The sequence below is a fragment of the Hemiscyllium ocellatum genome, chromosome 15, assembly GCF_020745735.1.
Source record: "Hemiscyllium ocellatum isolate sHemOce1 chromosome 15, sHemOce1.pat.X.cur, whole genome shotgun sequence".
Taxonomy (NCBI): domain Eukaryota; kingdom Metazoa; phylum Chordata; class Chondrichthyes; order Orectolobiformes; family Hemiscylliidae; genus Hemiscyllium; species Hemiscyllium ocellatum.
This window is the reverse complement of record NC_083415.1, coordinates 43,033,225-43,055,741: the sequence shown is the minus strand read 5'-3', so window position 1 is coordinate 43,055,741 and position 22,517 is coordinate 43,033,225. Positions and strand designations below refer to the sequence as shown.

At 45.8% G+C, this 22,517-nt stretch overlaps 1 protein-coding gene across 1 annotated transcript in view; it reads left to right on the top strand.

The window, feature by feature from the left end:
* The window catches only part of ptprt (protein tyrosine phosphatase receptor type T), a 1,408,195-nt gene that overhangs the window by 1,301,301 nt on the left and 84,377 nt on the right, over positions 1–22,517 (top strand). Inside the window, exon 22 of the mRNA XM_060836083.1 lies at positions 226–262. Coding sequence (XP_060692066.1) covers positions 226–262 — 37 coding nt within the window. The remainder of the gene's footprint in view (positions 1–225; positions 263–22,517) is intronic.

Here is a 22,517-nt window from a genome sequence, read left to right as displayed (position 1 = left end):
CAAAACTTCAGACAATGTGAATGTACATCTAATGTGGTATAATTTCTTTGTGAGCCTCATTCAGTTTTGTATAATTCCCCAAATCCCCCTGATGAGCTTCAATTAGATAATGCTCTGTGCTGGGAATGTGGAATTTATTAATACCATTATAAGTAAACTGGAGTTTGTTACAAAAATGATTTTGATTTGTCTTGCTGTTTATTTGATTTCCACTTTGCTTCTCAGGGTTACCACAGACCACGCCACTACATAGCTACTCAAGGTAAGGATAAACAAGCTCAAATCCCTATGCATTGTATGCTAATATATGTTCCAAGCTTTACTTTATTTGTAAATATTCAAAACATTTTGCTCTTCACAAGATTGGAAAACTTTGATTATCACGTCAAGTTTCTGTTTTGGTGCAAACAGATAATTAGATGGGTAGAATGCTTGAGAAAAGCACAGTTGTCACTTTATAGCTGTACTTTCTTGGATACAATGGCTATATGGCAGCATTTTCTGAAACGTTGATGAACAGAATTGCATTTCAATTTGCTGAAGGTGCTGAATAGGATTTTATAAGCTGCAGTTAAACCTGACACAGCAAGACAGGCTTGTTTTGCCACATAAATGAAAAAGAAACGAAGCCATGATGAATTGTGATAGTGATGACTCCATTTTCATGTTTAACATTGACTACATATTTCAGATATTTTTCAGCAATAAAACTGAACAGTTTTACCTAGACCGAGATGCCCGTCTATTAAACATGTTAGCTTCCAACTGCATGTTTGAGTTTGTTTGCCTTATGTAAAAGTTAGGTCATGACACAGCATGACCTTTCCATGTGGAAAAGTAATTTTATCAGTTGATGAACTTTCCTATCATTGTTAGCATTTGTCGTCCATGTTTAAAAATGAATGTAGTTGTTTGTAACTTGGGAGCTTTTACTGTTATTAGTATTAATTGATTTATTTTTAAAGATGATACATCTTTTCCACAGTCCCTGATTTATTTAAAGTGATATTTAAGAATAATCCAAAAGCTAGCAACCATTGCATATTGGGCAAAATTATGAACCAATATATTCCTGCTGTTAAAATCTCTTTTGCTTAAAATCACAACTACCTCCCTAAATTTTTACATATTGCAACCTTCCTTCTGAGAGTGAACTTTAACTAGTTTTACCTGCTATTGACAGGGTAGTAGCTAGGTTAAAATGGGGTCAATAGTGTTATGCTCCCAGGTGGTGTTACAAGGACAGCCTATTCAGCATTGGAGTCCATTGACCCTGGAAGTTTGGCTGGGAGACCCCAGCTAAGCAGCTTGAAGGGTAAAGGGTCAGAAGTGACAGGTGGGAATGGAATTGGAGGGCCTAAACACCTCTGCAATATCTTGGAGACTTCTGAGAGGCCTGTGTGTGTTCCTGCTCCAGTTAGATACCTTTTGGCACCACCCTGTCTCCTTGTGAGTCCTCTCTAGTTTTGAACTCCCCAAACCTTGGAAAAACACCTTGGCGATTCATCTTATCTATGCCCCTCATGGTTTTATAATGTCACCGCTCAGCCTCTGACAGTCCAGGAGAAAAGATCGCAGCCAATCCAACCTCTCCATGTAGTCATGGAAGCTGGAGAAATAAATAGTGATAGCTTGAAAAGATTTCACATTACAGATGAATAGATACTAGAGATCTTAAAATGAATAAAGACAGATAAGTCCCTGGGACATGATAAGGTGTGTCTAAGAACATTGTGAGGAGGCAGGGAGAAGATTGCAGGGCCCCCTGCAAAGATATTTGTATTACCGACAGCCATGGGTGAGGTGCCAGAAGTTTGGAAGGTGGCTAATGTTGTGCCATTACTTAAGAAAGGTTGGAAGGAGATTCCAGGGAACTATAGACCAGTGAGCCTGACATCAGTCGTGGGTAAGTTATTACAGGAAACAGATTTTATATGCATTTGAAAAGGCAAGCACTGATTAGTAATAGTCAGCACGGTATTGTGCATGGGAGATCATGTCTCACAAATTTGATTTTTTTTGAAGAGAATACTTAGCAGATAGATGAAGGCATGGAGGTAGAGGTACATATGGAGTTTACCAAGGCCTTCGACAAGTTCCCGCATGGTAGACTGATTAATAAGGTTGGATCACATGGAATCCGGGGAGATAATCAGTTGTATACAAAATTGTCTTGAAGGTAGAAGACAGAGGGTGGTGGTAGAGGGTCTGAGCAACAAGTTCAATATAATTTCTGTCATACACAGTGCAGAAAGAGAGTTCCTTTGAGCCCCACAAAAAAGAATTGGGTTGTGCTGTCCTGTGGTCACATTTCCTACATTTTTAACTCTTAATGTTTCCTTCTTCACCCTTGCCATTCACTCTGCATGGTATCTTCAGTGGCCTAATGTAAATGAGACAGATGCTTCAGAAGTCAACTGGTCTATTCATGTGTGTATGGGTGAACAGCTGAAGAGCTCAAGGATTTACCACAGAAAAATCAAATTGATGCCCATTTTTGAAAACCTCCTCACAGTTATCTTTTCAAGCATGCACTTAGCCAGTTCTCCTCTTGCTATTATTTCATTGTGAAACAGTTGCAGATGTTTTATTGTAGTTAGAGACGCCAAAAAGAAGCACTTATTTGACATTTCCTTTGCCTGAACTCCATTGGTCAATTTTGATGATTTAGAGTTAACCAAGAATTTCAGGAGATACTTTTTGTGAATAAGACCATGTGGTCTTTAACATTTTTTTTCATTGGATTGATATATTTTAAAGTGGGAGTAGCTTCTGGAAAAACACCATCAATCTTTCCCAATACTTAAATAGATTTCTACAATTTAGACTGATGAAATAGTCCTCCTTCACCCCGGCAGAAAATCTGCATTAAAAATGAATGTTCCTCACAGATGAATGATTTATAATCTCCAATACCTGTGAGAGTTTCCAAAGTCTGATAATTGAATTTACAGTCTCCTTTAGACCTTCGCTGAGACAGAAGGAATCATCAGCAGGACACAAAATGATCGTTCGTTTCTTCCAATCTTGTGCACTGTTGCACATATCTTACTTTTCTACTCTACCCTGTTCTCTGGAGCACTCAGACCTATCCAAAATCAATTTTGTGCTTGCAGTATAAATATTCAAGTTGCAGCTAAATTTTGTGATAATTATGAATCAGGCACCTAAACATGCATAAATTTCAACTTTTTTTATTTCAAAAATATACTTTATTCATAAATACTTTGATGATCTATACAACTGGACATGCCATACAAATGTAAACATTCCATTTTTTTGCATACCAAAACAGAGTAATCATTCCTATTTACAGGTCTGTACGATTACATTTTAGCTGAGGCGTCAGCAGAGCCCAAATGACTGCGTGGGCCCCCTGTTCATCCTTAGGCAGGCAGATGTTACACGATGGTCTTTCCCCACCGCACCTTGGCGGCAGCTGCCCCAAGCTTCAGCGCGTCCCTCAGCCCATAGTCCTGGACCTTGGAATGTACCAGTCTGCAACACTCAGTCGGGGTCAACTCCTTCAGCTGGAAGATCAACAGGTTTCGGACCGCCCAGAGAGCATCCTTCACCGAGTTGATGATCTTCCAGGCACAGTTGATGTTCGCCTCAGTGTGCGTCCCGGGGAACAGGCCGTAGAGCATGGAGTCCTGCGTCACGGCGCTGCTCAGGACGAACCTCGACAAACACCACTGCATTCCTCTCCAGACTTCCTCTGCATAGGCACATTCCAGAAGGAGGTGTGTGACAGTCTCGTCCCCCCCGCAGCCGCTTTGAGGGCAGCGTGCGGTGCGGCTGAGAGTCCGGGCATGCATAAAGGATCTCACAGACAGAGCTCTTCTCACCACCAGCCAAGCCATGTCTTGGTGCTTGTTGGAAAGTTCTGGCGATGAGGCATTCTGCCAAATGGCTTTGACAGTCTGCTCAGGGAACCGCTCGACAGGATCCGCCCTCTCCTTTTCCCGAAGGGTCTCGAGGACACAACGTGCTGACCACTTCCTGATGGACTTGTGGTCAAAGGTGTTTTTCTTCATAAACTTCGCCACGAAGGACACGTGATATGGAACGGTCCAACTACTCGGAGTGTTCCGCGGCAGGGAGGCCAGGCCCATCCTTCGCAACACTGGGGACAGGTAGAACCTCAGTACGTAGTGACACTTGGTGTTTGCATACCAGGGATCCACGCACAGCTTGATGCAGCCACACACAAAGGTGGCCATCTGGGTGAGGGTGGTATTGGGTGTATTTTTCCCCCGTTGCCCAGGTCTTTGTAGATCGAGTCCCTTCGGACCCGGTCCATCTTTGATCTCCATATAAACTGGAAGATGGCCCGGGTGACTGCAGCGGCACAGGTTCTGGGAATAGGCCAGTCCTGTGCCACGTATACTAGCAATGACAGTGCTCCACACCTGATGACCAGGTTTTTTCCAGCGATGGAGAGCGACCGTAGCTTCCATCTGCCCAGTTTCTGCCTCACTTTGCTGATACGCTCCTCCCAAGACTTGGCGCACGCCCCAGCCCCCCGAACCAAATACCCAGCACCTTCAGGTGGTCGGTCTTGATGGTGAAGGGGATCGAGGATTGGTCAGCCCAGTTCCCGAAGAGCATGGCCTCGCTCTTGCCTCAGTTTACCTTGGCCCCCGAGGCCCGTTCAAACTGGTCGCATATGCACATGAGTCTGCGCATGGACAGTGGATCCAAGCAGAAAACAGCGACATCATCTATGTACAGGGAGGCCTTAACCTCAGGCCCCCGCTGACAGGAATAGTCACCCCTCTCAGGCTCGCATCCTTCCTGATGGACTCGGCAAATGGCTCTATGCTGCACACAAACAAGGCAGGAGAGAGAGGGCAGCCCTGCCTGACTCCAGATCTGACTGGGAAGCTATCTGATTCTCACCCATTGATTGAGACTGCACTGATAATGTTGGTGTAGAGCAGTCTGATCCAATTGCAGATTCCCTCCCCAAAGCCCATTTTGGAGAGAACATCTCTCATATACTTGTGTGATATCCTGTCAAAGAATTTCTCCTGGTCCAGGCTGATCAGGCAGGCGTCCAACCCTCTGTCCTGCACGTAGGTGATCGTTTCCCTGAGGAGTGCAAGACTCTCAGTGATTTTCCTGCCCGGTACAGCACAGGTTTGGTCAGGGTGAATCACCGACCCCAGAGCAGACCTGACCCAGTTGGCGATTACCTTTGACAGGATTATGTAATCCACAGGTAAAAAATGAGGTCTGCAGATGCTGGAGATCACAGTTGAAAATGTGTTGCTGGTTAAAGCACAGCAGGTTAGGCAGCATCCAAGGAATAGGAAATTCGACGTTTCGGGCATAAGCCCTTCATCAGGAATGAGGAGAGTGTGCCAAGCAGGCTAAGATAAAACGTAGGGAGGAGGGACTTGGGGGAGGGGCGATGGAGATGTAATAGGTGGAAGGAGGTCAAGGTGAGGGTGATAGGCCGGAGTGGGGTGGGGGCGGAGAGGTTAGGAAGAAGATTGCAGGTTAGGAGGGCGGTGCTGAGTTGAGGGAACCGACTGAGACAAGGTGGGGGGAGGGGAAATGAGGCTGAGGAAGGAGATGTGGCTGTGGGCTGTCGCCTGGGAACCCTCCAACCACAAGGGATGAACTCAGATTTCTCCAGTTTCCTCATTTCCCCTCCCCCCACCTTGTCTCAGTCGGTTCCCTCATCTCAGCACCGCCCTCCTAACCTGCAATCTTCTTCCTGACCTCTCCGCCCCCACCCCACTCTGGCCTATCACCCTCACCTTGACCTCCTTCGACCTATCACATCTCCATCGCCCCTCCTCCAAGTCCCTCCTCCCTACCTTTTATCTTAGCCTGCTTGGCACACTCTCCTCATTCCTGATGAAGGGCTTATGCCCGAAACGTCGAATTTCCTATTCCTTGGATGCTGCCTAACCTGCTGTGCTTTAACCAGCAACACATTTTCAATTATGTAATCCACATTCAACAATGTGATTGGTCTCCAATTTTTGAGTTCCTCCCTCTCCCCCTTCCGCTCGTACACGTCTGCTTTTTTTTATTTCAAAAATATACTTTATTCATAAAATATTCATAAAATATTTGATACACTGTACATTTGCTAATTCCATACATATGTCAACATTTACATACACAGCTCAGAATTTTTCATTATTACATACAGATCTGTGCATTTCTCACTCACATATTGAGCTGAGGCGTCAGCAAAGCCCAAATGACTGCAGGGCCCCCGATCTTCTTTAGACAGGCAGATGTTAAACGGTGGTCTTTCCCCACCGCGCCTTGGCGGCAGCTGCCCCAAGCTTCAGCGCGTCCCTCAACACGTAGTCCTGGACCTTGGAATGTGTCAGTCTGCAACACTCAGTCGGGGTCAACTCCTTCAGCTGGAAGATCAACAGGTTTCGGACCACCCAGAGAGCGTCCTTCACCGAGTTGATGATCCTCCAGGCGCAGTTGATGTTCGTCTCGGTGTGCGTCCCGGGGAACAGGCCGTAGAGCACGGAGTCCCGCGTCACGGCGCTGCTCGGGACGAACCTCGACAAATACCACTGCATTCCTCTCCAGACTTCCTCTGCATAGGCACATTCCAGAAGGAGGTGTGTGACAGTCTCGTCCCCCCCGCAGCCGCTTCGAGGGCAGCGTGCGGTGCGGCTGAGAGTCCGGGCGTGCATAAATGATCTCACAGGTAGAGCCCTTCTCACCACCAGCCAAGCCATGTCTTGGTGCTTGTTGGAAAGTTCTGGCAATGAGGCATTCTGCCAAATTGCTTTGACAGTCTGCTCAGGGAACCACTCGACAGGATCCACCCTGTCCTTTTCCCGAAGGGTCTCAAGGATGCTACGTGCTGACCACTTCCTGATGGACTTGTGGTCAAAGGTGTTTTTCTTCAAAAATTTCTCCACGAAGGACAGGTGGTACGGGACGGTCCAACTACTCGGAGCGTTCCGCGGCAGCGAGGCCAGGCCCATCCTTCGCAACACCGGGGACAGGTAGAACCTCAGTACGTAGTGACACTTGGTGTTTGCGTACCGGGGATCCACGCACAGCTTGATACAGCCACACACAAAGGTGGCCATCAGGGTGAGGGTGGCATTGGGTGTATTTTTTCCCCCGTTTCCCAGATCTTTGTACAGCGAGTCCCTTCGGACCCGGTCCATCTTTGAACTCCATATGAACTGGAAGATGGCCCGGGTGACTGCAGCGGCGCAGGTTCTGGGAATAGGCCAGACCTGTGCCACGTACAACAGCAATGACAGTGCCTCACACCTGATGACCAGGTTTTTTCCCGTGATGGAGAGCGACCGTAGCCTCCATCTGCCCAGTTTCTGCCTCACTTTACTGATACGCTCCTCCCAAGACCTGGCGCACGCCCCAGCCCCCCGAACCAAATACCCAGCACCTTCAGGTGGTCGGTCCTGACGGTGAAGGGGATCGAGGATTGGTCGGCCCAGTTCCCGAAGAGCATGGCCTCGCTCTTGCCTCGGTTTACCTTGGCCCCCGAGGCCCGTTCGAACTGGTCACAAATGCACATGAGTCTGCGCACGGACAACGGATCCGAGCAGAAAACGGCGATGTCATCCATGTACAGGGAGGCCTTAACCTGCAGGCCCCCGCTGCCCGGAATAGTCACCCCTCTCAGGCTCGCATCCTTCCTGATGGACTCGGCAAATGGCTCTATGCAGCACACAAACAAGGCAGGAGAGAGAGGGCAGCCCTGCCTGACTCCAGATCTGACTGGGAAGCTATCTGATTCCCACCCATTGATTGAGACTGCACTGACGATGTTGGTGTAGAGCAGTCTGATCCAATTGCAGATTCCCTCCCCAAAGCCCATTTTGGAGAGAACATCTCTCATATACCTGTGTGATATCCTGTCAAAGGCTTTCTCTTGGTCCAGGCTGATCAGGCAGGCGTCCAACCCTCTGTCCTGCACGTAGGTGATCATATCTCTGAGGAGTGCGAGACTCTCAGCGATATTCCTTTCCGGCACAGCACAGGTTTGGTCGGGGTGAATCACCGACCCCAGAGCAGACCTGACCCGGTTGGCGATTACCTTTGACAGGATTTTGTAATCCGCATTCAACAGTGTGATCGGTCTCCAATTTTTGAGTTCCTCCCTCTCCCCCTTCGCTTGTAGATGAGGGTGATGATTCCTTTCCTCATGGATTCGCTCATGGTACCCGCCTGAAGCATACTGACATACACCTCCGGCAGGTCCTGGCCAATCAAGTCCCACAGAGCGGAATAGAGCTCGACCGGTAAGCCGTCGCTTCCGGGAGTTTTATTCTTTTCGAAGGACTCGAGGGCCTTCGTCAGCTCGTCCAGAGATAGCGGCTGGTCCAGCCTCTCGCGTGTTCTGTCGTCTAAGACCTCCGTGATAGACGACAGGAATGACTGGGAGGCCGCGCTGTCGGTCGGCTTCGCGTCATACAGACTGGCATAGAAGGATTTACTGATCCTCATGACGTCAGCCTGAGATGATGTTATCGAGCCGTCTTCTTCCTTCAGGCTGCTGAGCACGGAGCTCTGTTTGTGCACCTTCTGGAAGAAGAAACGTGAGCACATCTCGTCCTGCTCCACCGAGCGGACCCTGGACCGGAAGATTATCTTGGAAGCCTCCGAGGAAAAGAGCGAGGCTTGCTGGCCCTTCACCTCCTTGAGGTCCTCTGTGACATCGACCCCCATCGTCTGCAGCAGGAGCAGGTTCTGCATACTTTCCTGGAGCTGGGACAGTTTTCCCCGCCTCTCTCTCGCCTCCTGAACACCTTTAAGGATGAAGAACCTCTTGATGTTCCCTTTAACTGTTTCCCACCAGTCTGCTGGAGACTCAAAGAGGGGCTTCACGGTTCTCCAACCTGCGTAGTCCCTCTTGAGCTCCTCAATGTTTCCCGGGGTCAACAGCTTTGTGTTCAGCTTCCACGTTCCCTTACCCGCCCGCTGCTCGTCCTGTAGGTGACAGTCGGCCAGCAGGAGGCAGTGGTCAGAGAAGAACACCTGCTTGACATCGGTGGATCTGACCAAGAGCGTTCGGGACACAAACAGGTAATCTATCCTTGAGCGAATAGACCCGTCTGCCCGTGACCATGTGTATCTACGCTGCGCTCCGTCTGCAGGGGTGCTGAAGACGTCGTGCAGCTTGGCATCTTTTACCATGTCCATCAGTGCTCTGGACGTGGCGTCCAGTTTACTGTCCCCCGCCGGATCGTCCATCTGCATCAATGATACAGTTGATGTCTCCGGCCAGAATGACCGGCCTGGACGTAGCCAGCAACAGTGGAAGCTGCTGCAGGACGGCCAACCGTTCACTCTTACCCACTGGGGCGTACACATTGATCAGTCTCAGGGGAGCATTCTTGTACATAAGGTCGGCGACGAGGAGGCACCCACCCACCACCTCCTTAACCTCGGAGATGGTGAAGTTGCTTCCTCGCAACAGGATACCCAGGCCGGAGGCGCGGCTATCGTTGCCCCCCGACCAAACTGACTGCCCATGGGCCCACAAGCTCGACCATCTCCTGTAGCTGCTGAGGTGCGGTATCCCACACTCCTGCAGAAACAGGAGGTCGGCTTTAACGCTGGCCAGGAAGGCCATCGTTGAAACACATCGCGTAGCTGATTTGATGCTACGCACATTGATGCTGGCAATTTTAAACCCCATTTTAACAATTTACAAGGTTAACAGTGTTCATTTGCTGCTGGTCTTGCTCCTCTGGGGTAGCTGTGTGCATCCCCATGGTGACGGCAAACTGCTGGACCATCCCAGGGCTGAGGTAGCTGTCCGGCTCCACGCTGGAGCCATTTCCCCGCTCTGGTGTCTTTGTGTCGAGCCCAGGGTCCGCACCGTCCAGTTCTCCATCTGACAGCGGGGCTGTCACAGGACCGCTGCTCCCAGTTACCTGGAGCTGTGGGCCGGTGGGTAACTCTTGGTTCTTTACCCTTTACCCATCCCCTCAGAGGGATCGTCTATCCCTTCTTGGGTGGTGCTGCCCTCCTTTCTCCCCACGGCGCTCTGTCTCTTCCTCTGGTGGCGACCCTTCTTGCGCCCGTCCTCACCATCGGAAGAGCTGCCTGTGTCCTCGACTTGCAGGTGTCGTTTCCCCCTTCTCTGCGTGGCTTTGGGACCCCCGAGAGGGTTCCTCTTCCTGTTTTTTACTGTGATCCAGTCTTCTGCCTCCTTTGATTCCTCCTCTTCCATTTCCTCCGTCTGCCTAGAAGGAGCTTGGATCGGCTGCTGCACCTCCCCGCTGTCTGCCGTCTGCTCCACTACCGCCTGCTCTTCCTTCTGGGTGCCTCCAGGCACCGTTTCCGTGCTATTTTGTGGTGTCTTGCTGGTCTTTGGCGGTCCCCGGCTCGTGTTGCCACCTCCGGCCATCTGTGCGTAAGTGGCGGCTCCTCGTCTTGGACAGGCCTTGTACATGTGGCCCACCTCTCCGCACAGGTTACAGTTCTTGGCCTCCTTACAATCCTTGGTCAGGTGGCCTTCCTGCTTGCAGTTTCGGCATACGGTCACCTTACAGTCGGCCGCCATGTGACCTGACCTCCTGCAGGTTCGGCACACCTTCGGCTGCCCAGCGTACGTCAGGTAGCCTCTGCTTCCTCCGATGGCGAAGCTGGAGGGTGGGTGGAGGATGTTCCCGCTGCCATCGACCCTCAGGGTTACCTTGACCTGTCTTTTGCTGGTCCAGATCCCGAAAGGATCGACCCCATCGGTGCTTTCTCCTTCCACCTGGACATACCTCTTCAAGAAGGTGAGAACATCTGCCGCTGGGACGTAAGGGCTGTACATTTGGAGGGTAACAACCCGACTCCTCTGCGCAGGAAGCACACACAACAGGACCACCGACAAGATGGAGAACAGAGGTTCCCCTTCCTTCTCCTTGAAGACCTTCAGGAGCTGCTCACAATGCTTCACGCTCCTGAAGGTCACGTCGAAGTAGCCTGCCCCAGGGAAATCCTGCAGGCAGTACACGTCTGCTTTTTTTTTTATTTCAAAAATATACTTTATTCATAAAATATGCATAGAATAATTTGATACACTGTACATTAGGTAATGCCATTCATATTTCCACATTTACATACACAGCTCCGAATTATCATTATGACATACAGATCTGTGCATTTCTCACTCATATATTGAGCTAAGGCGTCAGCAGAGCCCAAATGACTGCATGGGCCCCCTGCTTTTCTTTCCACAGGCAGGTGTTAAACGGTGGTCTTTCCCCACCGCGCCTTGGCGGCAGCTGCCCCAAGCTTCAGCGCGTCCCTCAACACGTATCCTGGACCTTGGAATGTGCCAGTCTGCAACACTCAGTCGGGGTCAACTCCTTCAGCTGGAAGATCAACAGGTTTCGGACCGCCCAGAGAGCGTCCTTCACCGAGTTGATGATCCTCCAGGCGCAGTTGATGTTCGTCTCGGTGTGCTACCCGGGGAACAGGCCGTAGAGCACGGAGTCCCGCGTCACGGCGCTGCTCGGGACGAACCTCGACAAATACCACTGCATTCCTCTCCAGACTTCCTCTGCATAGGCACATTCCAGAAGGAGGTGTGTGACAGTCTCGTCCCCCCCGCAGCCGCTTCGAGGGCAGCGTGCGGTGCGGCTGAGAGTCCGGGTGTGCATAAACGATCTCACAGGTAGAGCCCTTCTCACCACCAGCCAAGCCATGTCTTGGTGCTTGTTGGAAAGTTCTGGCGATGAGGCATTCTGCCAAATTGCTTTGACAGTCTGCTCAGGGAACCACTCAACAGGATCCGCCCTCTCCTTTTCCCGAAGGGTCTCGAGGACGCTACGTGCTGACCACTTCCTGATGGACTTGTACACGTCTGCTGCTGCAAACCTACAGCACTCCAACAAAACCTTCTTCACAAACACTGTCCGATCGACCGGTGTGTGCTCCTCCACCTTCTTCACAGTCACCCTGATTGTGTTGTGAATGCCCTGGCCAGGGCTGCGAGCGGCTGCTGAGGCCATAGCTCTGAGGTTGGCTGATACCTGAATTGGCGTTAGGCCGAAGCCAGCATAAAGATCCACCAAGAGCAGGTCAGCACAACCAAACGATCCTCCAATGGCCAATCACGATCCAGCGATGGTCTCCAGCAGCTCCAACGACTCGCAACACGAACCCCTTGGTTTTTTTCCCCCACCAGCGCACTTCCTCAGCGTCAAACCTGCAGTTCTCGAGCAGAATCTCTTCCTCTGGACCTCAGGAGAGGCTGGCTGGTACCTGAATTGGCGTTAGGCCGAAGCCAGCATAAAGATCCACCAAGAGCAGGTCAGCACAACCAAATGATCCTCTAACGTCCAATCACGATCCAGAGATGGTCTCCAGCAGCTCTGACGACTCGCAATACGATCCCCATGGTTTCTCCCCTGCCAGCACGCGTCCGCAGCGTTGAACCTGCAGCTCTCGAGCAGAATCTCTTCTTCTGGTCCTCAGGAACTACGCATATTCCGTTTGAGAAATGCAGTCAATTCCCTTACACAAATCCTGCAGGCAGTACACGTCCACTGCTTCAAACCCACAGCACTCCAGCAAAATCTTCTAGCGAACCCACAGCATCCCAACAGCACTTTCTTAATAAACAGGATGCGATCTACTGGTGAATGACCCTCTACCTTCTTCACAGTCACCCTGATTGTGTTTCAAACCCCCTGTCCAGGGCTGCGGGCAGCTGTTGAGGCCATAGCTCTTGAGGTTGGCTGGTCCCTGAATTGGCGTTAGGCCGAAGCCAGCATGAAGATCCACCAAGAGCAGGTCAGCACAACCAAACGATCCTCCAACATCCAATCACGATCCAGCAATGATCTCCACTAGCTCTGATGAATCGCAACTCTGATAAGAACAGACACTTCACCTTACAATTGTAATGTTGTTATATTAGTTTCCACCTTCACCCTCTCAAACTACAGGGTGAATTCTGTCATATTATGATCACTACCCCTAGTGGTTCATGTCAGCTTCACTGCACAGAACCAAATCCAGAATTGCCTTTTCCCTCATGGCTCTACCACAAGCTGCTCCAAAAAAAACCTCATAGACATTCCACAAATTCTTTTAAGGTCCACTGCCAAACTGATTTTCCTAGTCAACCTGCATGTCAGTGTCCCCTGTGATTATTATAATAGTACCTTTCTTCCATGCTTTTTCTGTTTCCTTATTTATTTTCTTCCCATATCTTGATGGCTATTAGGAGGCCTGTACATAACTCTCTTTTTATCGTCTTTTTTCCCTTTGCGATTCCTCAACTCTACCCACACAGAATCTGCACCTTCCGATTCTATATCATTTCTTACTATCGATTTAATTTAATTTCATTCAAACAAGGCATCTCAGCCCCCTCTGCCCATCTGCCTCTCCTTTCGATAGGATGTGTAACCTTGGACATTCGTTTCCAGCCTCGACCTCCTTGCGAACATATCCCTGTGATGTCCAAACCATCGGACCCATCAGTTTCAATTCACACTACAAGCTCATTACCTTCTTTCATACAATGCATCCATTTAAGTACACCACCCTCAGTCCTGCATTGACTGCAACCCCCCCCCCCCCCACCTCATAATTGTCCTCTGACCTGATGTGCCAGAAGTTAGATTCCTGAGCCTTTCCATACTCTCTGTACTATTACTTGCTCAGGATATGTAACTTAGTCTGTACAACAATGAAAGTTCTTGCCATCATAATCAACAATCTCCAGTATACTGGCCACTGGGGATCATTTTTTCAGCAATTGTCAAACAATCCCAGAAAGGTTTTGTTTTAAGCTTACGATCCTTTTTAATTCTCCAGTAATGATTCTAAAACTAAAGAACTATATCAACCATCCTGGACGGCTCCACATAAAGAATGACCAGTGAAAGAGTGTACACAATTTTGAAGATCATTTGGAAGCTTATTTCTCACTGCACTTCATTTAGTGTTCCATCACTCAGTACAATTTATCCAGGGCCTCTGTGTCTCACTGCAGTTTATCCAGTTTATCTGACTATAATTTATACATGGCTCCATCTCTCAATGTAGATTATTCCCCTTATTTTTATTGAATATATTCAAACTTATCCTATATCTATGGACCCAGTTTTGGATCCACCCACCAACAGAAGCCTTCCCTCCACATCTTTTGTCATGGGCCCACTCATAATTTTAAAGATTTTTATCAATTCACATTTATTTTTCTCACTTCTATTTTTCTTCTATTTTCTAAAGAAAAGGACACGGCCGGTTCAACTGTTCCTGATAGCTGTAATTTTTCAGATCTGATACCATCCTTGTCAATAATGTTGCAATTTCTAAAGTATTTCTATGTCCTCAGGCTCCATACATATTTAACGTAACTGCTTAAACCGTCACACTGGAAATATATTAGAGTATTTTCTTAGCATTTGTAAGTTTTAATTTACCTGTATCCCTACATTCCTTTACTCTTCTGCCCCATTTAATATCTTATTTTCTAACATGTCAAAGATGTTTCTCTTTTACCTCCTAATGGGCAGCACCGTTAGAATGTATAACATAGAAAAGTACAGCACAGAACAGGCTCTTTGGACCACAATGTTGTGCCAAGGATTAATCCTAATGTAAAATAAAATAACTTAACCTATCCACCTCTCAACTAAGTGCTATCCATGTGCATGTCCAGCAGTCGCTTAAATGTCCCTAATGACTCTGCTTCCACCACCTCAGCTGGCAACACATTCCATGCATTCACAACCCTCTGTAAAGAACCTTTCTCTGACATCCCCTCTACACTCTTCTCCTAATATCTTAAAACTATGACCTCTCGTACCAGTCAATCCTGCCCTGTGGAAAGATCTGTGACTATTGACTCTATCCATTCCTCTCATTATCTTGTACACCTCGATCAGATCACCTCTCTTCCTCCTTCTCTGCAGAGAGAAAAGTCCGAGCTTATTCAACCTCTCTTCATAGGGCAAGCCCTCCAGTCCAGGCAGCATCCTGGTAAACCATTCTTTGCACCCTCTCCAAAGCCTCTGTATCTTTCCTATAGTGGGACGACCAGAACTGGACACAATATTTCAAGTGTGGTCTCACCAGGGACTTGTAGAGTTGTAGCAAAATCTCACGGCTCTTAAACTCGATCCCCCATTAATGAAAGTCAAACACCATATGCTTTCTTAACAACCCTATCCACTTGGGTGGCAACTTTGAGGGATCTCTCTGTTCCTTCACACTGCCAAGAATCCTGTCTTTAATCCTTTATTCAGCATTCGAGCTCGACCTTCCAAAATGCATCACTTTGCATTTGTTCAGGTTGAACTCCATCTGCCATTTCTAATCCCAGCTCTGCATCCTGTCTATATCGCACTGCAGCATGCAATAACCCTCGATACTATCAACGGCACCTCCAACCTTTGTGTCATCGGCAAATTTACTAACCCACCCCTCAGCCTCCTCATCCAAGTCACTTATAAAAACTACAAAAAGCAGAGGCCCAAGAACAGAGCCCTGCGGGACCCCACTCAACACTGACCTCCAGGCAGAATACTTTCCATCTACAACCACTCTCTGCCTTCTGTCAGCCAACCAATTCTGAATCCAGTTAGCCAAATCTCCCTGTATCCCATACTTCCTGACTCAATGAATGAGCCTACCATGGATCAGCCTACCAGAATGATCTTTGCCTCCTCACTCTCCATTCATTAAATTTAATTTGCCATTTAACTGCTCAGTGCAGCTTTTCTAATGGCTTTGTCCAGTGGACCTTCTCTCATTCTGGTGCTGTTTATCCAATGCCTTATTTCTTGCTTAATTTCTCCAACATTATCCTTCTACACTACAAGGCCTTTCCAATGCCTTAATCTCGCCACAATATCCAGTGCCTTGATTGCCGCTGTATTGAAAAATAGCCCCCTACTTTTGAACTTACAGCTAGTCCCTAATGCATTTTATCTTGTGCGTGCCTCTTGTTGCACTGTATGGATAATTTAAGTGTACTAGGTATTTCTTAAGATATATATGGTAACATTGTTGCATTCACAATGCAGTGCTTTCTGTTGCTGCAAAACTGGACTTGGTCACTATCTCAGAAGATTCTTGCGTTATCCACAGGCTATTCTGAGATTACAGTTTAAGTGCCAAATTCAGGACATGTTATGCACTTGCTTGTTGCCACAGCTACATGGAATTGGATTGCAGAGACATCAGTTAAGGCTAACTCAAAGATAAAAGAATCATATGCTAATTTAGTGCATCACTGAGTTCCCAATGTAATGCATTTTCTCTTTTCTCCTGTGCTTCGCAGACTCTGAGAGCGCAGTCTGCTTGAAAGAACAATATTGATCAGGAGTTTCTCTGTATCCTCCAACAATGGTAGGGCAATAGGTTTCTATAACGACTGCAATGAATTGGGTAAGAAAGAGATAAAATGACCATGACAATAGAACATTCAGCTGTGCCATTATTTTGCAAAACACTTACATTTTGCTCAAAAGAAAAATCATTAAGTCGCATATTTCATGAAGTACACCTGAAATTTAGTGGAATATACTGTGAAATGAAACATTACTGCAGCTATTGCTTTGACACTACAAGATAGATTCATATTCAGCAACATATTGCTCAAGTTCGTAGAAATTTTTTTCCATCTGATGCTATTGTGTTCTTGGGTGCAATAAACACTGAACAAACATTACGTTCACATAGCCTAATCTTAACATTATAATTCTGCATTGTAATGAGTGTTATGTAATATTATTCTGAACTAAACATTGTTAACAGAATTAACGATAATCTGTTCTTTAATGAATATGTTAAAACTGCATAGCAGATAGGATTAATAACTTACATGCATATGGTAATTTGGAGCTGCTCTGGCAGTTTTGATTAATTAGTCAATGTCACATTTTCACAAATCATTTCAATCCTAGTCACTTAATGCAATGATTTTTTTGAACATATGTGGCATGATTTGATTATGATATACCCTACATATATGTGCACGTATGATAACATTGTCTGGAAACTATGCACCAATATCGTTATGGCAGAGTGTGAATGTACACTTGTCACTGGACTATCCTGACATTGTTTACCTTTTCTTGCACTCAAAATAAAAATTACCTCACAAAGCAAAAAATTTCAAACAGATTTTAAAAAATGTAATATTATTATGTTTCACACGGAATTGAGTCATGTTTCTTAATCCAGCATTTATAACTTGATGACTATTTAGTATGGTACCTTGTAAGCTTTATAATGGCACTTCAATAAACAAAAGCGCTTCAGCTTGGCTTACCTTTACTAATAGAGCAGTGGTCATTTGAGAGTTATATTTTACTAAGATGGAACAATTTATTCCACTTTTGAATAGGGACTCACCATTCAGCTGGCTGAATAGGTATCAGTAACTGCATCCTTGACTTCATGGACCTTTCAAGATGCCTTGCTTATTAAAGATTACCATTGGTGATTCCAATGTCCACCATTTACAAAGTAAGAAATAGAGGCAGGAAAAGATATTGTTGTGGCCACTGGTCCAGAAGCTCAGGCTGATGCTATGGGGACATGTTTTGGGGAAATTCCACACATGAATTAAGTGATAAAGCTATCATCATTTATTCTTTAAAAAGCCAACCATCTGATCCAGTCCTTACCTGGTCTGACCTACATGTGATTCCAGACCCACAGCAATATAATTGACTCTGAAATGGCCTAGCAAGACATTTAGTGAAGAGTAATTAGGGATATACATAAAATGCTGCCCTTCAATAATGCCCAGCTTTGAAGAAAAAGAGCTGTGCTAAACTGATTTTAACTTTAACTCCACTTTTCTGGCTGAACACTTTACCCGGACCAACCTCCTATGTAACGCTCAATTTCACGTAAGTCAAAAATATACCTAAGTAAATCTTGCAAATGTTCATTGACATATCATCCACTACACTTAAAGTTTAACAAGCCTCTGAAAGAAACATTTCGTCTAACCTCCACCTGAAACTTTGCCATCACATTCCAGATTTCCTCACAGCAACAGCATTTACTTTGTCAAGCCAATACAGAACCTTACATGTTTCGATATAATCACCTCTCATCTTAACTCCAATAAGGATAGGCCCAACCGACTCACTCTTTCCTCATAAGGCAACCCCTTCATCTTCAAATTATCTGAGTGAACCATCACTGAACTACTCCAATGAAAGGATATTGCTCCTTAAATAAAGAGACCAAAGCTGAACACATTATACTAGATGTGGTCTCATTAATATTTGTAACAGGAATTCACTTTTTTTATACTCCCATTCCCCTTGCAAGAAAAGCCAACATTTCATTTGTTGATTACCAGTTGTCCTGGCATGCTAACTTTTTGTAGTTCATGTTTGACAATATCCAGCACCTTCTAAGTCACAGCATTTCTTGTCTCTCTCCATGTAATAATATTCTGTTTTTATCATCATCTCACCAGAGTTGAAAAAAATTTTCAATTTTTCAAAATTTTACTCCAACCACCATTTTATTCACTTCACCCAGCTTGTAGAATGTTGGAAATTTACAGTGTGGATCCTGCTGTAGTCACTCTATGCCCTCCTAGATTGAATTTACTGCCATTCAGGTATCTACCTAGTTGCCATTAATGACTGCACTGTGATCAAAGTCAATGCCCCACAGCTAAGAGCAGCTGGCCAGTCAGAGGCAAGCAGCCCTCCTGTACCAGCAGTGCCAACAAGTGTGATGCCTATTACTGGTACTGCAGGAGACCCAAGATGCAGGATCATCACGGTAGTGTGGCATAAGGATGGATACATGGGTGCACTGAGGCCAATTGTGAAGTCTCGTGGTATGAGAGAGAGGGGCTTTAAAGAATAGGCACGGCTCTTCACCAATGGCTAGACCTCACGACTATCTATTGGGCATGGTTTTTTAAAGTAAGAGGGACACTCCTACAAAGCCATGGTTACAGCTGGCTGTTGCCATCGTGGTGGAGCTCAGCTCAAATAGCAATAGTAGCAGGATGAGGGCCCTAAGAGGCCACTTGTTTCCTAACCAGGCCTTAATTGTGGGGGAGTTGGAGAGTATGGGCAGAGGTCGAGAAAGTGGATGGATCACATTTTCCCATTTGCACCTAGATTTCCAGCCATCCTGCCTCCCAGCCATCAGGTGATGAATTAGTGTCAATATACAACAGGATCTTGACCAGATGGGCCAATGAGCTGAGAAGTGGCAGATGGAATTTAATTCAGATAAATGCAAGGTGCTGCATTTTGGGAAAGCAAATCTTAGCAGGACTTATATACTTAATGGTAAGATCCTAGGGAGTGTTGCTAAATAAAGAGACCTTGGAGTGCAGGTACATAGATCCTTGAAAGTGGGGTCGAAGGTAGATAGGATGGTGAAGAAGGCATTTGGTATGCTTTCTTTTATTGGTCAGAGGATTGAGTACATGAGTTGGGAGGTCATGTTGTGGCTGTACAGGACATTGGTTAGGCCACTGTAGGAATATTGCATGCAATTCTGGTCTCCTTCCTATTAGAAAGATGTTGTGAAACTTGAAAGGGTTCAGAAAAGATTTACAAGGATGTTGCCAGGGTTGGAGGATTTGACCTGTAGGGAGAGGCTGTGAACAGTCTGGGGCTGTTTTCCCTGGAGCTTCGGAGGCTGAGGGGCAACCGTATAGAGGTTTACAAAATTATGAGGGACATGGATAGGATAAATAGACAAAGTCTTTTCCCAGTAGTGGGGGAGTACAGAACTAGAGGGCATAGGTTTAGGGTGAGAGGGGAAAGATATAAAAGAGACCTAAGGGACAACGTTTTCAGACTGAGGGTGGTACGTGTATGGAATGAGATACCAGAGGATGTGGTGGAGACTGATACAATTGCAACATTTAAGAGGCATTTGGATTGGTATATGAATAGGAAGGGTTTGGAGGGATATGGGCCGGGTGCTGGCAGGTGGGACTAGATTGGGTTGGGATATCTGGTCGGCATGGATGGGTTGGACCATAACTCTATGACTTGATTTGATGTCCTCTTCACAACCTGCTTTCATACCTATATATCTACCTATCTTTCCTATCTATCGCTATATCATCAGCAAATATAGTTGCAATGCACTTATCATTCATCCAAGTCATTACTATCACCTGTAAATGGCCAAGAGTCCAGCACCGACCCCTGTGGCAGCTGACCGATTACAGTTTGCCAATATCGGAATGAACATTTATCCCAATTCTCTGCACCCTGTTAGTTAGCTAGTCCTCCAAACTTGCTCCTATATTACCTCAACAGTACAAACACTTAAGTTGTATCTCATCTTTTATGTGGTACCTTTCCAAATGCCTATTACAATTCCAGATGCACTACATGTACCATTACCCCTTTAGCTTATTAATTCCTTGAAGGATTGTATCTCTTTCTTTGGTATGTGCAAAACTTCCCAATGGAAGCAAAGATCGGAAAATGTCTCTTAAATGTTTGAAATATTTTTCACTGTTGCCATTTAATTATCCTTCATTGACATCTGTATTCTATCCATTAGTAGCTAATGGAATGAAGCCTGGACTTTGGTCTTCTTGTGAAACAGAGGGTAGCATCCCTATCTCTGAGGCAGGAAGCATAGGTTCAATTCCCACCTGCTCCGTAAGTGTTTATAAACAGTTCTGCACAGGGTGGTTAGGGCCTGTTGCTTGCTGTTGTGACAAAGTAAAAAGCCAATGCAATCCACAGTGAAAGATAGGACAAACATATTAATTTAATGGCAAACATGAATAATATTCCCAATATTCTTGGATGAGAGCAGCTCCAACAACACTTAAGAAGTTTGATACTATCCAGGGCAAAGCAGCCCGCTCGATTGTCACCACATCCACGAACATTCACTCCCTCTACAACCCACATTTAGTGTGCACCTTAACTGCAGAAATACATCAAGGCTTCTTAAACAGCACATTTCAAATCCATTACCAGTTCCATCTAGAAGGATCAAAGCAGCAGATGCAGTGGAACACTACCACCTGCAATTTCTTCTCTCAGCCACTCATCATCCTGAATTGGAAACAAATCACCGTTCCTTCATTGTCGCTGGGTCAAAGTCCTGGAACTCCCTCCCGAACAGCATTGTGGGTCGAACTACAGCACATGGACTGCAGTGGTTCAAGGAGGTAGCTTATTACCACCTTCTCAGGTCAACTAAAGATGACCGATTAATGCTGGCACAGCCAGTGACACCTGCACCTCATAAATGAATAAGAAAAATTGCCATCCATTCTTTCTTTATCCAAGCATTTCATGCTGCCTTATAACACTATGAGTACAAGATAGTTCAATTTCACATCTCACCAGGAACATGTCTAACAAAAGGTTTCAGAATTCTGACCAAAGGAAAGGGTTTGAAATTGCAAATGGAAGTTCTGCTCCTGTATTTATTTTGTCATTAATCTGGTCTTGAGGAAAATCCACTCTTTATCTCAGTTCCTGTGTTCCATTGCCTTTGATCTCTGTAATGTCATATACTGTTCCTCAGGACTGTCTTCTGTTGCTGAACATGACATAGCTTAATGTGTACTTAACTGATTTGTCACAAAATGTTAAATGATATAAAAGGAAGATAAAAGGAAACTCGTATTGAATTACAGATGATTTCTGTTTTCTCTGTTCTCTTGTTTAATGCCTTCAAGTAGTTTGATAGTCAGCAGTACAACCAACATAAAAGAAATTTTGGGACTTAGGTTTAAGATCAAAAGGAGTGAACCAGATCACAAACTCTATGGGGTTTCCAATGATTCTGGGGTTGGTAAGGCAAGGGATTTCTGCCAATTGTGTTCCTGTCTGCAATAATCTTCTGTTCTTTAAAGTGGCCATGTCTTTGTTTCATTTCAGATGGATCAGTTTCAATCTGATGTTATTGTATTAGCACATTCTACTTGCTCTCTTACAAATCAAATAGCATCTATCGCTTACATTCAGTTTTTGTTAAAATGCTAATTCTGTTCTATTTCACTTGCCATGACCACATAAGGTATTTGCCTTCAAGCAGAACAAGGACCACCCTGAGCTTTATTCTTACAATAAACAGTGGGAGTATGATTCTGAGCAATGAATCCCACCAGACAGGGGCACAAATCACCAATCAGGCATGTTGCATCTTTGTCCTGGTCTTCCATCTGCATGCCTGTCTAGCGAAACTGGGGTTATAATTTTTAAACCAACACGAATAACCCTCACCAAATGAATTTGTCTTTATAAAAGCTTTGGAGCAAAGAGAACAAGGAAAAAGGCTGTTTGGATAGAATTTCTGTTTCATTTAAGTTACTCTCCAGCAATACGAATTAAGAGTGGCCAATCTTTTTTGCTTCTATTCAGTGAGATAGGAAATGGACGTCTGTGTGCAATTCTGTCCCCATGACCACCTCAAACTAATATTCAAGAGTATAAATTACAGGACAAATGGATGCAACTTTACAGTCATCTCTCCATCACATTTAGATGATGCATCAATTTGATTGTGCTAACAATAATTTCTATCATATCAGTGTAGCAGAGAACAGTGATGAAGTTTGA